This window comes from Palaemon carinicauda, chromosome 8 (assembly GCF_036898095.1).
Source record: "Palaemon carinicauda isolate YSFRI2023 chromosome 8, ASM3689809v2, whole genome shotgun sequence".
Classification (NCBI taxonomy): domain Eukaryota; kingdom Metazoa; phylum Arthropoda; class Malacostraca; order Decapoda; family Palaemonidae; genus Palaemon; species Palaemon carinicauda.
The window spans coordinates 135,917,530-135,932,170 of NC_090732.1; the positions used below are offsets into that span (position 1 = coordinate 135,917,530).

The 14,641-nt window shown below is 41.6% G+C and overlaps 1 protein-coding gene across 1 annotated transcript in view; it reads left to right on the forward strand.

The window, feature by feature from the left end:
* LOC137645460 (phosphatidylinositol 4,5-bisphosphate 3-kinase catalytic subunit alpha isoform-like) overlaps positions 1-4,165 on the forward strand; it is a 25,316-nt gene extending 21,151 nt beyond the window's left edge. The window contains exons 5-6 of the mRNA XM_068378265.1: positions 3,534-3,660; positions 3,963-4,165. Of these exons, the coding sequence (XP_068234366.1) occupies positions 3,534-3,660; positions 3,963-4,165 (330 nt within the window). The remainder of the gene's footprint in view (positions 1-3,533; positions 3,661-3,962) is intronic.
* The last annotated feature ends 10,476 nt before the right edge of the window (positions 4,166-14,641 follow it).

Genomic DNA, 14,641 nt, shown 5'->3' on the forward strand with positions numbered 1-14,641 from the left:
AGAGAGTATCCCTCTGGAGCAGCCTACTGAACCCTCAACTTCTGCAAAGTAAGAGGGTACCCTGGATTCTTTTGCCCGACAGGTATGTTACCGGGGCCTTGTAGAAACATAAGTCTTCGCATTCCTTTGTGGTAGTTCTTGCACTTGTTCGTGATTGTAAGGAACTGGGTGAGGCGACCTTGGTACAGCTTTCTGGTAGAACTTCAGTCATTAATCAGTACTTGTCTGCCCCTCAAGGGTATAAGCCTTCTATGGAATTGCCACGGCTGATCTTACTAATTGGCCCTGAATTGGCTCCTGAGGCAGCGAAGGTTCTACGTCCAGGAGTCTGTTGCGTTATGACTTCTCAAAGTTGAATTTTCAGTGTGTGCACAGTTTCCTCCCATTGGAGAGACTCAAAGTTAGTAGGCTCATTGTTCTTGGTCCCTGGGTTGATGCCCATGGAGTCTTCTGCTATGGTTATCGTACAAGATGTCATGTGGTTTGACCAGTAAGCAGGTGCGGTAATTTACTTTGCAAGTACGACTGTGCTGTCTGGTGGGAAGGCTGTGATCTTTTGTGGTAACATGTTCGAAATGTCCCTGCCTGGCAGTCTGTTGGTCAGGGGTTCGAGACCTGATTAAGCCCTATAGTTTCTAGTAGTGTATGCAACCTCTCCATCCTTGTGAGCAAGGGATGGAAGTTTTAGGTTGAGTCTATATGTCTACCTACTGAGTCATCAGCAGCCATTGTCTGGTCCTCCCTGTCCCAGCTTGATGGAAAGGGTTCTTGGGCGCTGACCGTACTGTATGCGTATGTGGTCAGTGTTATATGTACGTTAGATTTATATATATTTGTTGTATTACAAAACTTGTGAAAATCAGTTATTTTTTCATGTATGTTGATGTAAAGATAAAACAATTCATTTTATTTCATTTATGTTAATGTAAAAATAAAACTTCATTTTATTGTATATGTTAAGGCAATTTATGACACTAATATCGTTGTGTTCTGGAACAAGAGTTCTAGATTCTGCTTCGGCGCCAACAAGAAGATTCGAAAAGAGAGTCCCTGGCACTCCATCATGTTGCGTAATGGTAGTCCTGGGCGCTTCTCGTCTGTCAGGAACATTCGGGAGTTTTGGTTCTGCTTATATACCAGTAAAGGACAGGTGACGAGCAGGAGAAAAGCAGACGAGACTATTACACTGCTGGTGTTTGGGGACATTTTTCAGCTACACCCTCTGAAACTGAAAATTAGTGACTACACACAATGATAGAATATCTTGAAGAAGATAAAGAAGTTAAAAAATTTGTCTTGTTTCAACGTTAGAAGCTGTGTTCCTACATATCAACCTTTTATATCTGAAACTAAGCAATGTTGTCTGTCCCTGACTTCATGGAAGTTTTTGAAGTCATCTCAAGACCTACATTGTTGTAAAAATTCATATGATATTATTATTTAGTTTTCGTACGCTGAGAGTATTTCTGTGGAGCTTGTGTAATGCTGTAGATATTTATGTTAAATCTAAAATATAGTTATATTTTATGTTTGCTTGCTATCATTTTCATTTGCTGATAATGTTTTGCTGTTGTTTGGTAAACTTTTTTTGTAGATTTGCATAATCTACGACGTGTACAACAGTTGAAGGTAAGTCAATCAATCTCTTAAGACATTGTCCTGTCCCTTGCCTCTGCTATTCATGAGTGACCTTTAGACCTTTAAATCAGTCTGCAAACTAGTAGACTAACTTGATTTTGAAGAGGAGGAATGCTTTGGTTTCCCGATTGTCTAAATATTTTTGTTGAGAGGTAACTCTGACATTCCGAAACGCATCGGTACAGGTGTTGAAGGCAGGAGTTTGGAAACACCAAACAACCTTCACAGCCTTTTACTTACCGGTCTATACTCACAAGTTTCTTGACACTTTTGTACTTGTTGTGGTGGCTGCTCAATTAGCCTAGTTGTTCCTGTGGTGGCTGCTCAATTACCCTAGTTGCATTACCAGCTCATCTCCTAAATGGGACAGAAAGCATCTTGTCGATGGCAGCATGTAAAGGTGAGTCTGGAAGGAAGAATAGAATGACAGGCTTGTCTGCTTTTTCTTTCCTTTCCCTTTATTAGGGATGGTCAGTTGTACACTGCCTTGCAGGATGTGACATTGACAGCAGTAAGCAACATATATGAGCACCATCTTATTAGACTAGATTTATAAGTACAGTAGTAGTCTTTAGGCATCATCCCTTAACAAGGGGAAGATGGTGGAAGGAATACCAACCCATGGGTCATCTTACCCCAGGCATTTCATTCTGGAATGTATCTCTCCTTGAGGGGAGTAGGATTCCTTCATTGTCCACGAACCAGGCATAAACCAAGTACAAGCCTGGCCCTATCAGCTTACCCATCCCTATGATGGGGGTATAGGAGGTTACTGGAGTCATGGTGGCTGATGTGGTAACGTCCCTGACTGGTGATTTCCAGACTGGAGTTCGAGTCTTGCTCAGACTCGTTAGTTCCTTTGTTCACTACAACCTCACCATCCTTTGAGGTAAGGATGGTGGTTTTTGGGGAACCTATGGGTTTATATGCTGAGTCATCAGCAGTCATTGCCGTCACTCCTTGGTCCTAGCTTGGGTGGATAGGGGGCTTTAGAGCTGATCATATGCATATACTGTATGGTCATTCTCTATGGCATTGTCCTGCTTGATAGGGCATTGTCACTTTCCCTTGCCTTTGCCGTTTATGGGCGGCCCATAAACCTTTAAACTGTTCAGGACCAGGGAGACTTGCATATTTCAGATAAGAAAAAGAACCAACCAGTTTGGTATTAGGGGAACTTTCTACCAACAAATAAGTGAGTCCCTATTTTAAATAATGAATTGTTTGTATAGGGTAGATGTACAAAACGAAAACAAATTTTAACAGTAATTTTTATTTTACATAGCTATACAAAATTTATTTCTTTAATTTTAAGATAAACTTTTAACCACCCTCTCAGCTCTGAGCCAACAGTCAAAAGGGAAAAAGCCTTGACACTTGGATGGCTGGGCTACTCGCCCATGCTCACCACATCTTATTTACTTTGTTAATGAGTTCAATAACCGTTCCAGCATGTGCTGAAGTTATTCCCTATTGTAAAGGACTCAAGTTTGTACATTATAACTAGGAAAAATGGAAAATACTTTTAAATTTGATATATTTCTGCTATTGCACCATGATTGATAAAAATCTTCCGTTGGTTGTGTATAGAATAGGATTGAAAACTTATTTAGTAGGTTTATTGACAGAGAAATGAGAAACCATATCTACATACTTAAGTGTTAGGGACTGCTTAAAACTTGACAAAATGTAAAGAGAAATTTTTAGAAATATATTGTTTTGTATTTCTTTAATATTTATAGATAAAGTGTGCTATGTATTTTCACCCATATAAGTTTGGTTGCTTTTAACATTGCTATAAAATAGGATATACTTAATCTGCATTTGAATTCAGTAACTGGCATGTGCTTTAGGTGTTGGCTGCTAACTAATAAACTAGAAAATTAACTCTACAGGTGGTTGGGGATGCTGTTAAGGCTAGACAGACAGGTGGCCTCGAGTCATTGGCTTGTTACCAGCACCCTCCTGAGCTAGAACCTTCGTCAAAGCTCCCTACCTCTATAGAGAAGCATCTTGATGAAGGTACACTAATGTTGTTTTCATTGCTTGCATATAGCCCTACAATTTTAGGTTGCTTATTGATATAACATTGAATGTAGAAGTGTGAAGATTTTGTGCTAATCTTTAATACTCTTTTGGTTTGTTTTGAAGTGATACATTTTAAGGATGTTCACAAATATAAACCTTCCATTTTATAAATGCCAAATCTAACCTCCAGACTATTCATTGTTGGTCATTCTAGAATTGAAATACATAATTATTTGGTAATATATACCTGACATCCATTTGGAATTTATGATGTTTTGACTTTCCCTATGGTGCAGGTATGAGGATATTACCATTGTATGTCCTGTGCATTATAGAAAGCGACACAAAGGACAGCTGCTGCCTTGCAGTCTTGCTATTTAACAAAAGGCTAGGTCTACTGCCAATAATGGTAATTGAGTGCCTTGCAGTTGGGCCCATTGCCAATGATTGGTTGATGACTGCTAGGGCATGTGATCGTAAAAACCTTGTACCAGATTAGTAACCATGCATTTTCCCATTGACTTCTGGTCCCTTTCACACCCCATTTATGACCATTTTACGTAAATTTTTTTATTTTTCTTCAGGAATTTAAGGTAAAGATAGTTATAGTATTCTCCCATAAACTTTAAATGTGCCATTTTCTTTGATCAGGGCTATGAAAGAATTTAATTTCCTTCATTTTTTGATTGAGTCCGAAAAAAACGTATGTTGCATTTCTTTAAGTTATATTAATCATATTTTTTGTCTATGTTTATATATTTGTAATTTTTGTATTATGGTTATACTGAATGATGCATAAAGTGGCAGACGATAACTAAACATGACTAAAGCGTAAAATTTGCACAGTAGATATGCAGAATAGTATATAGTGCTAGAGCACTGTCTTATTCGAGTGGGAATTTGGTGTACATACTGTAGCGTATATATTTCTATTTGAGGGAAGGGGTCCCCACTGCTTAGTATAGGTAGCCGTCGACTTAAAACCTATGTGACTTATGACTGTTCGACTTTACGACCACTTTTTTCACCGTGATGATGTCACAAGTGTGTCGGAAATAGCACTCTTAATAGGACAAATATTTCCTTGGAAATAATTGATTTTCTTGGATGAAAATGAACTGATTTATCTTGATAAGTTAGTTTTTTCTTTTATTGATAATATATCATATCCATTTTCAGTAAAAATACAATAAGAAAAGGTTCAATATCTCATGTTCATATATGTCTGGTGATGTCTTACTACCGGCGGAAATTGAGCGGAGATAAGCGGGATTTCCTTCCAATAGTCTAACGATTAGTATTAGCATTCCTATTATCAAAATATCAAGTAATGATACAAAGTATTTCATGGGTCTGTATCGGTTGTGAGTACTACTTAGCGTAAATTTGACTTTGCTAGTTTTATTTAATCTCGGGGTAATGGATTGATATTTATCTAATGAAAGTGCACTAAGCTGATAAATATTTTCTGGGAAATATATTTTCTTTTACATTATAAAAAGGAAATACTTTTGCTTGGTTAGTATTTTCTTTCACTTCTTGCACGAAAAAAGAAAGGGGTTTTACATATATCGCAAGACATTCTTTGTCGAGTTCATGTCACATGCCCTGCGACATCATATTTCTGGCGTAAGACGCACTGACAAACCGAATGATTTCCTATTTGGTGTTACCGAGTAATCTTATTAATCTCATCATCAAAACTTTGAATAACGATATAAAGTGTTTCAGTGGTATCGGTTTCTATGAAAATAGTACTTCTTACCATAAATTTAAGAAAAGAAGTCTGATGGCGTCATAAACGAACTGTATGAAAACTTTGATATTCTATAACATATTGGTGCTGATGTAATATTCATTCTGAAGATATTTTGAATGGATTCAGAAAATTATGTAAACAACACCGTATTATTCGTATTTTTGCTTAATTGTAATATAGTTGTGTGACTGAGATCACCTGATGCCTAACAAAAGTAAAACAAAGGAATTATTGATTATTGAAATTCTCCCAAAAAAGAAAATAGAATACAAAATGGATTTTGAGCGAAGCGAAAAATCTATTTTTGGGTGAGATAGCCATGTTGTACTGATGGAAGGTTCCTATAGGTAGCTTTCTAAGGGATATTTGGCCACAGATATTCCCAGAGAATTAACCTTTAGGTCTTCAGAATTCTAACTCCTGGCGCGAATATCCTTAAAATTTCTCTTAAGGATATCGCATATATCAGGGGGATGTATATATTGATACGACACATAGCAATCTTCACCCCGAATAGCGTTTTTGCTTTGAGGGGGAAGAGTGGCAAAAATAGAAGGGGAGCCGTTATCAAGGTTACCCTTCCTCCCATACTACTATTGAGTATCTAGATAGCGCTGTATCCAAGATGGCGCTCATTCTTTGTAGCATTGAGCATGGTGCTACAGATATAGTAGTTTCGGGAGGGATCCTGCCAAGGCCTTTTCTATAGAAAAGGAGGGTGGGTCCATCAGGACGACATGGCTATCCTCACCCAAAAATCGATTTTTCGCTTCGCTCAAAATCCGTTTGCTCCGACACAGATACAAACCTTTGCTATTTATTAGGGTATTACTTTCGGCGCAGCTGAAAGATGAGCCATGATAATTAAGTGAGGGATAACTACCCCATCCGCTAGTCAGCGGGTGGGGTAGACTGGCTACCCCGCTCACTCACACCTCTCGGCTGAGTAACCACTTTACTTTTTGGCTCGGTAGAGGACGGGCATGCTGCCCTTCTCTCCCTCAAAGACTGGCCTTGATGTTTTTCTGTTTATTCTTTATTTTTTTTTTTTTTCTTGTGTGTTTTCATTTATCCTACATATATTTGAGTGTATATGTGTATAAATGGAAATATACGTTGTTAGATACTGTGTAACTTTAATTGCTGTTGACATCGTATCCAACTGCCTCCGCCGTAGTGATTTGTCATTGCTGCCCTTCCCTGGAACTGATGGGCGGCAGGTTCGCAACACTGCCGTGTGTTTGTTTCGTTACAGAATTTAAGTGTATAACAGTTCAGCTCCCTTTCGAGGAATTATCTTACAAGGAGGTGACTTATTCCCTGAATACAGTAGTGTATTTTGCGCTACGGAGCATGAATTGTAATTGATAACAACTTCCTTTTTTTTTTTTTTCACAGGTAACAGCGACGTAGAACACAAGGCCGAGTGCAACGGCCGCCCTGTTCGTTATCCTGCGCTCCATGTGTAGCTTGTGAGCTGCCCTCATTACGAGGTAGCATTCGCTGTCAACCTTCAACTTGAAGTTCCTCCTCTGAGGGGAACACTCTCTCTCTCTCTCTCTCTCTCTCTCTCTCTCTCTCTCTCTCTCTCTCTCTCTCTCTCTCCTCTCTTTTTGTTTACGCCTATGCTTTTTTCCCATAGAGCTGGGAGAAAGCTTTACTTAGGCTATGTCCTCTTGCGGGAGGACTTCTCTCTCGTTCGTGAGAGAGATTTTTACGCCTACGCTTTTTTCCCTTAGAGTTGGGAGAAAGCTTGCCTTAGACGATGTCCTCCTTTGGGAGGACTTCTCTCTCGATCGCGAGAGAGAGTTCTTCCGCCTACACTTTTTTCCCAAAGAGCTGGGAGAAAGCTTGTTTTAGGCGATGTCCTTCTTCGGGAGGACTTCACTCTCGTTTGGGAGAGAGAGATTATTAAGCCTACGCTTTTTTCCCATAGAGCTGGGAGAAAGCTTGTCTTTGGCGATCTCCTTCTTCGGGAGGACTTCACTCTCGTTTGCGAGAGAGAGATTATTAAGCCTACGCTTTTTTCCCATAGAGCTGGGAGAAAGCTTGTCTTTGGCGATCTCCTTCGGGAGAACTTCCCTCTCGTTCGCGAGAAATAACTTATAGGATCTTGCTGATCCACCAGTGGCGGTGGCAGAGCTTTCTCAGAGGCAGGTTATCCCTTCGGGGGAACAAGTCTCTCGTCCTCGAGAGAAGACCGTCTCTGGGCATCGGCGGTCCCCAGTTACGCTTATGGTTCTCCTTCAGGGGCGGAGCGAGAGCCTTCTCTTAAGCGACATTATCCTTCGGAGAACAAACCTTTTATGCGGAGTTGTTATCTTGAACCTTCGTCATGTTGATCCTGCGGTGTTTCATGACAGTAGGAGTCCTTCGGGGCTCCGCTCGAAACCTTCGAATTTTAGTTACGCTGATCCTTCGGGCTCTCGTAACGATGGTAACGTTGAGCCTTCGGGAACTTGTGCCATCAATCACGCTGACCTTTCGGGGTCTCGTGACAGAGGAACCTCGGTTCCTCGTTACGCTGATCCTTCGGGGTCTCGTAACATTAGTTATGCAGAACCCTTGGGCCCTCGTAACTTTAGTCACTCTGACACTTCGGTGTTTTGTGACAAGGGAAACTTCGGTTTCTCGTTGCGCTGACCCTTCGGGGTTTCGTAACATTAGTTACGCTAAACCCTTGGGCTCTCGTAACATTAGTTACGCTGAACCCTTGGGCTCTCGTAACATTAGTTACGCTGAACCCTTGGGCTCTCGTAACACTAGTTACGCTGAACCCTTGGGCTCTCGTAACTTTAGTCACACTCTAACACTCCGGTGTGTTGTAATAGGGAAACTGCGGTTTCTCGTTACGCTGACCCTTCGGGGTCTCGTAACATCAGTTACGTTGAACCCTAGGGCTCTCGTAACTTTAATCACTGACACTTCGGTGTTTTGTGACAGGGAAACTTTGGTTTCTCGTTACGCTGACCTTCGGGGTCTCGTAAAATTAGTTACGCAGAACCCTAGGGCTCTCGTAACTTTAATCACTGACACTTCGGTGTTTTGTGACAGGGAAACTTTGGTTTCTCGTTGCGCTGACCCTTCGGGTTTGTGCAACACAGTTCACGCTGAACTTTCGGGTTCTCGTGACCTGAATCATTCTTTTTATGACAGAGAGTTTTCAAACTCTCGTTGTGTTGATCGTTCGCGCTCAACACAACATAAGCTATCGTGAACCTTCGGGTGAGTGTAGCAGTGAGTTCTCTCACAAACCTGAGAGCTCTCGCGCGCAAGCAAAATGGCGATCATGGCGCGCCATATGCGCGAACATCCTGTTGCTCGCCATGCGCGCGAACAACACACTGCGGCGCAAGCAACCTTATGCGCAATCGGGAAGGGCACGCGCATGAGCTCCCTTCCGCTTACCACAGTTCGGCGCAAGAGCAGCGCACACGATTGGATAGGGGCGCACGACCATATTGGCGTGCGCACATGATCGGATTGGAGTGCACGACTGTATTGGCGCACGCGCACGACCATATTTGCTCGCACTCACAACCATCTTGGCGCGCACGAACGAGGTGCACGTAATCAGTTGAAGTGCTCGAACAACTCTTATGATCCTTCGGGGTATCACAACACAGTTCATGCTGAACCTTTAGGTTTACATGATCATAGCCTTACTTATATGACAATGTGTTCACGATTGCACAAGAGGTTTATTCTAAATGACAGAGTTTTCGAACTCTCGTCCCGTGAATTGTTCACGCGCCCATCGTCATCAGAGTTTTACTCTGATGACAGAGGGATGCCTGCTGCCTAAGGGTTTATGAATCTCTACAGATAACTATGACACAGTTCCTTTGGGTCTTGGTCACGTTTCACGATTCCTGGAAATTCCATGAGGAATCAGCGACAGAGTTCCTGCGGGTTCTCGGCACAACATCCCTTAAGGTCGTGAGAAAGGAATTCACAAATAGATTGAGAACCCCTAGTTTCTCATCCGAATCTCTGTTTCCGCGATCCAGAGTTTTCTGAAAACTCTGTGGTCGACCCCTCCCCACCACGGGATGGGTCTTCCAAGTGTGTGACTTAATACGTCACTCTACACTCCCAGCTGATTACTATATCAGCTAGTCTGGTTTCGCCAGCACCGATCCTTTCGTTTTCGGACAAACCACCGTCATCTTTCCTCCACCTTCCCACTTCGAGTGGTTTGGTTAGCAGATGGAAATGAGCGGGGAATGAAAATTCTTTGCATTGCAGTTCATTTCCCCTGTCAGGCCTTGCCTGATTTAGACGGTAGTTTCTCACTATCGAGAAAGCGTTCGATGGCAACCCCTTTAAGTAAGCGGTTGATGGCAATTATGTCTGGCCTTCTTGAAGCAAACCCCCACATACGAGACTTCACCCTTTTTCGGGAGACCTCGTGCCTGAGAAGTTTTTAAAAAACTTCAATTGTTGTTAAATCTTCATGAAGGCCGTAAGCCTGCCCGTAGCATGCACTCTAGCCAAGACAAAACCGCGAGGTTATTGTCTTAAACTCGGTTCTACCGTTTGATGGAGGCAACCTCCCCCGTCATTATACCCTGGGTATAACGACTTGCTGTTTTACATGATAATCTTTCGAGATTTTTTTTTATTCTATCCTTACAGGGTTATTGTTTCGAACAATTAGTTCCGAAGGAACATTGTTAGCTGACGTTGAAGAACCATAGCAACAGAGTGGGCATCTTTTCATTACGTTACGAATGTTTCAAACCCCTCCCACAGGTAAACAGACATCTGTTTCGGTGTAATGAACACTGGCTAGCCCTCACGTAAAGAGGAGGGGTAAACCAAAAGGGAAATGATCGCCTCTATAACTGTATATTTTGTGCGAGAACATGTTCGCTCTCATTCAAGAAAATATTACAGTTAGTCAATGATCAAAACTCTTTCGGCAATAATGTTGCGATTCGTCTCGCATACATTATCCCGCAACCGGATTCGTTGCAAACGTTTCCTGGAGGAAGAGAATACGCATGCACTAACGCAAATGGACAAGTGCATATATGCGTGCAAGCGATCTTTCTGCCAATAAGGCTATATACATCTTCCAATTAGAACTCCGTTCTTTCAAGTTGTATATTTATATCCCTTACTGAAACCAGGTATTCAGTACATTGCTTGGCTACTTTTCTGTAGCCAGACATACGGCATTTACGTTCTGCCTCCTTATAGGCATATTTTTCCTTTCTCCCCGATTGGAAGTCTTAGTCTCCTACAAAACTTCTCATAAGCATATCTGTTCCCTAGTAGGGAACATTTAATATAAATGCTAGTTTACCGATCGGCGACGGAGAACTACGAACGTTTTTTGTCTTAAGAAGGAGAAACCTCCGTTACAAACGTTTCCAACGTTCTCCAACAGTTCCGGATACGACTTTTAAGTCGAACTACGCTATATATGTTTGTCATGCGTATGGTTCGGTGTTACTACTCCGTAGTAGACTTATGCTCTTTACCCCCCCAACAATAGATTGAAGATACGTCTCAATCCCCTCTTGGGTTTGGTTGGAGGCGCTCGGTGATTACCGTACAGTCTCTTATCCGGAAAGGGATCTCTATGGAGATTCGCTATTATAACATAAGCTGTACTGATTAACTGGTTTACCGTTTGGTATCGGTCTTATTCGGCCAACCACACTGGATTAGTGGCAGTTGGAGGGAGAACAGGCTGTTCCCCTTCGTTGCAAGAACGTGCAATTGGTTACACGTCTCAACATCATCTTGAGGTGTGTTTATTGCTATGCACTCCCCCCCCCTCACCGCTGGACAATCCGATGAACGATGGGTGGCAGATGAGAGCTTCTGCAAAGAGGCCTGTCTTCTTGTCTTCCCTCTGGACCTGATGCTCTCTATCATGCATCAAAAGAGAGAGGGGGGGGGGGGTGCATATGCCATACCATTCCATCCTCGTCTGTTGCCCGATTCAGAAAGTTACCAGCATTCACTTCTCTTAGAGAACCATCTAGCAGTACAAAGCCTTAGATGGACAGAGGACAACTAGTTGCCCCCATCTGCTCGCGTCATTCCTGGTATAGGAATGTGCTTGCAAAACCACCCAGATAGTGGGCTCCTAGTGTCTTGGAATCATCTTGTAGCCAACAAAGTCTTAACTTTGTGGGGTCCCCGACTGTGGTTATGCTCGCAGCGGCCCTGATCTTCAGGCTCCCACTCGACCATTCCCCAGGCCCTCCAACAAGATGTATTCCAAGATCGGTGGGGCGGCCTAGAGGTGTGCCTTGTTTTTCCCCCCCATTCAGTCTGGTGAAAAAATCCTCAGCCAAGTCAGGATAAGCAGGATCTTATCAATGACTCCAATAGCTTTGCTATGGCATCCCGCAGATTGGTTCCCAGACCTTTTATGGGAAAAATTCTTATGATATATAAGCAAATTGATATGCGAGCTCGGTCCCGGAACGGATTAAACTTGTATCTCAAGGTATTACTGTATAGTAAGAGAATATTGATGAAATATGACTTAGATGATTGCCAAATCATCACTAGCATAATAAATCTATGGAAACTTCACTTTTTTAGTTCGACATTCGTCCAGATCATCTTACGACGTGTCTCTCGGTTCCTATCTCGTCCGTAAGGCGACGACTACTTGTATAGAAATAATAGTTGTTAGTTCCCCATACCCCTGGCAAGGGCTTTGTTCTCAAATCTACAAAATCTGTTGGATATTGTTTCATTGTCATACCACAACTCGTGTCCATAGAGTAACACTGATCTCACTAGACTGATATACTGTATAGCCTGATTTTTATGAGTAATTATAGGCGATTTATTTCCAAAATTTATTTAACCTAGCCATTATCTGATTTGCTTTTTTCAATCTTTCATTAAACTCCAATTCTAAAGACTGTATTAGAGATAATAGTTCCTAGATATTTAAATGATTCTACCTCATTAATCCTTTCTCCTTCCAATGATATTTCATCATTCATTGCATATTCCTTTCTCATCATCTCTGTCTTTCTTCTATTTATCTTCAGCCCAACCTCGTGTGATATTTCATACATTCCGGTAAGCAAGTATTGTAAATCCTGTGGTGTTCTGCTAATAAGGACAGCAACATCAGCATACTCTAGGTCAGCTAATTTCCTATTACCAATCCAGTCTAATCCTTCTCCACCATTTCCAACTGTTCTATGCATTACAAAATCCATGAGGAGGATAAACATATAGGTGACAACACATTTCCTTGAAGTACTCCGCTGTTCACTGGAAATTCATTTGATAGGACTCCATTAACATTAACTTTACTATGGTAATTGATTGCAGACTAAGGAATTGTAGGAGAAGTAAAAAGGCGAGAATGTACCCAAAGATTAAGTGATGGAAATTGAAAGAGGAAGAACTGAGAGTCTTGTTTAAGGAAAGAGTGCTGGAAGAAATAAGGTTACATGAGGATGTACAAGAATGGTGGACCGAGAATAGTAAAGTGATTCTAAGGATCGGTGAGGAAGTACTTGGAAAGTCATTAGGATTAGGAAGAAGACCCCCAAATGATAAAGAATCGTGGTGGTGGAATGATGAGGTACAAGAATGGGTATAAACCAAGAAAGAAGCCAAGAAGAAGGCAGATCTATCAGGACAAGAGCAGGCTAAAGAAAAATATAAACAAGCAAAGAAAGAAGCAAGAAGAGCAGTAGCAAAGGCAAAGGCAGGGGCATTAAATGAAATTTATAAAGAGATGGAAACACCAGAAGGAGAGAAGAAAATATACGAATTGCTTAGGCCCGAGATGCTGCATCCAAAGACCTGACACATATAAGGCAAATAAAAGATAGCAATGAGTGAAATTAAAAGAAGGTGGGAAACTTATTTTGAAGGACTTCTGAATGAGAACCCAAGAACAGTATTTGAAGATGGACTCCCAAACGAGACAGTTACCATAGGAGTGACTAGAAGAGAAGTAGAACAAACAGTAAAGAAGATGAAAAATAGTAAAGCTGCAGGATCGAATAATATACCAGTAGAGGTATTGAAAAGTCTTGGAGAGGAAGGCATAGATATCTGGTGGGACCTGACACAGAAGATCTTCAATCAGGAAAAGATGCCAGAGGAATGGAGAAGAAGCCTAATCATTCCCATCTATAAGGGGAAGGGAGACATCCAGGAATGTGGCAACTACAGGCATAAAGCTGATAAGCCATACTATGAAAATATGGGAGAAGATCATTGAGAAGAGACTCGGAGATGAAACAACAATTGGTGAGGAACAATTTGGATTCATGCCAGGAAGAAGGATTACATATAGTCTTTATTGACATGGAGAAGGGATACGATCGAGTACCACGTCGGGAGCTCAGGAGATATATGAGAGAAAAGGGAGTCCCTGAGAAATACGTAAGAATCACCCAAGATATGTATGAAAGGGCAGAAGCAACTTTTAAGAGCAGTATAGGGCCTAACAGAAAGTTTCCCAGTAAATGTGGGACTACATCAGGGGTCTGCATTGAGCCCTTACCTATTTGATCTGGTCATGGATGAAGTATTAGAGATCAGTCTCCTTGGTATATGCGTTTTGCTGATGATGTTATACTGTGTAGCACTAGGCAAGAGGTAGTAGAAGAGAAACTGGAGGAGTGGAGAAGAGAAATGGAAAATAGGGGATTGAAGATCAGCAGGAAAAAAGACAGAGTATTTGAGATTGAATAATGGCGAGAATGGAAAAGTTAGTTTACAAGGAGAGAAATTGAAAAGAGTTAAAATTTCAGGTATTTAGGATCAACAGTTACAGAGGATGGTGATCTGGGGGCAGAAATAAACCACAGAATACAAGTAGGATGGAAGAATTGGAAAAAAGTGCGTGGAGTACTATGCGACAGAAGAATAGGGGTTAAGTTGAAAGGTAAAGTACACAGGACAGTTGTGAGACTGGCAATGATGTATGGAGCGGAGACGTGGGCAATAAAGAAGACAGAAGAGAAGAAGATGGATGTGTCAGAGATTAGAATGTTGAGATGGATGTGTGGGGTGACAAGAAGAGATAAGATATGGAATGAGGTAATTAGGGGTACCACAGGAGTTAGAAAACTATCAGATAAGATCCAAGAAAGTAGACTGAGGTCATGTCATAAGAAGAGATGAACAGTATATTGGGAGGAGAGTAATGGAAATGGAGGTACAGGGAATGAGAAGGAGAAGGAGACCAAAGCGAAGGTGGGTGGGATGTAT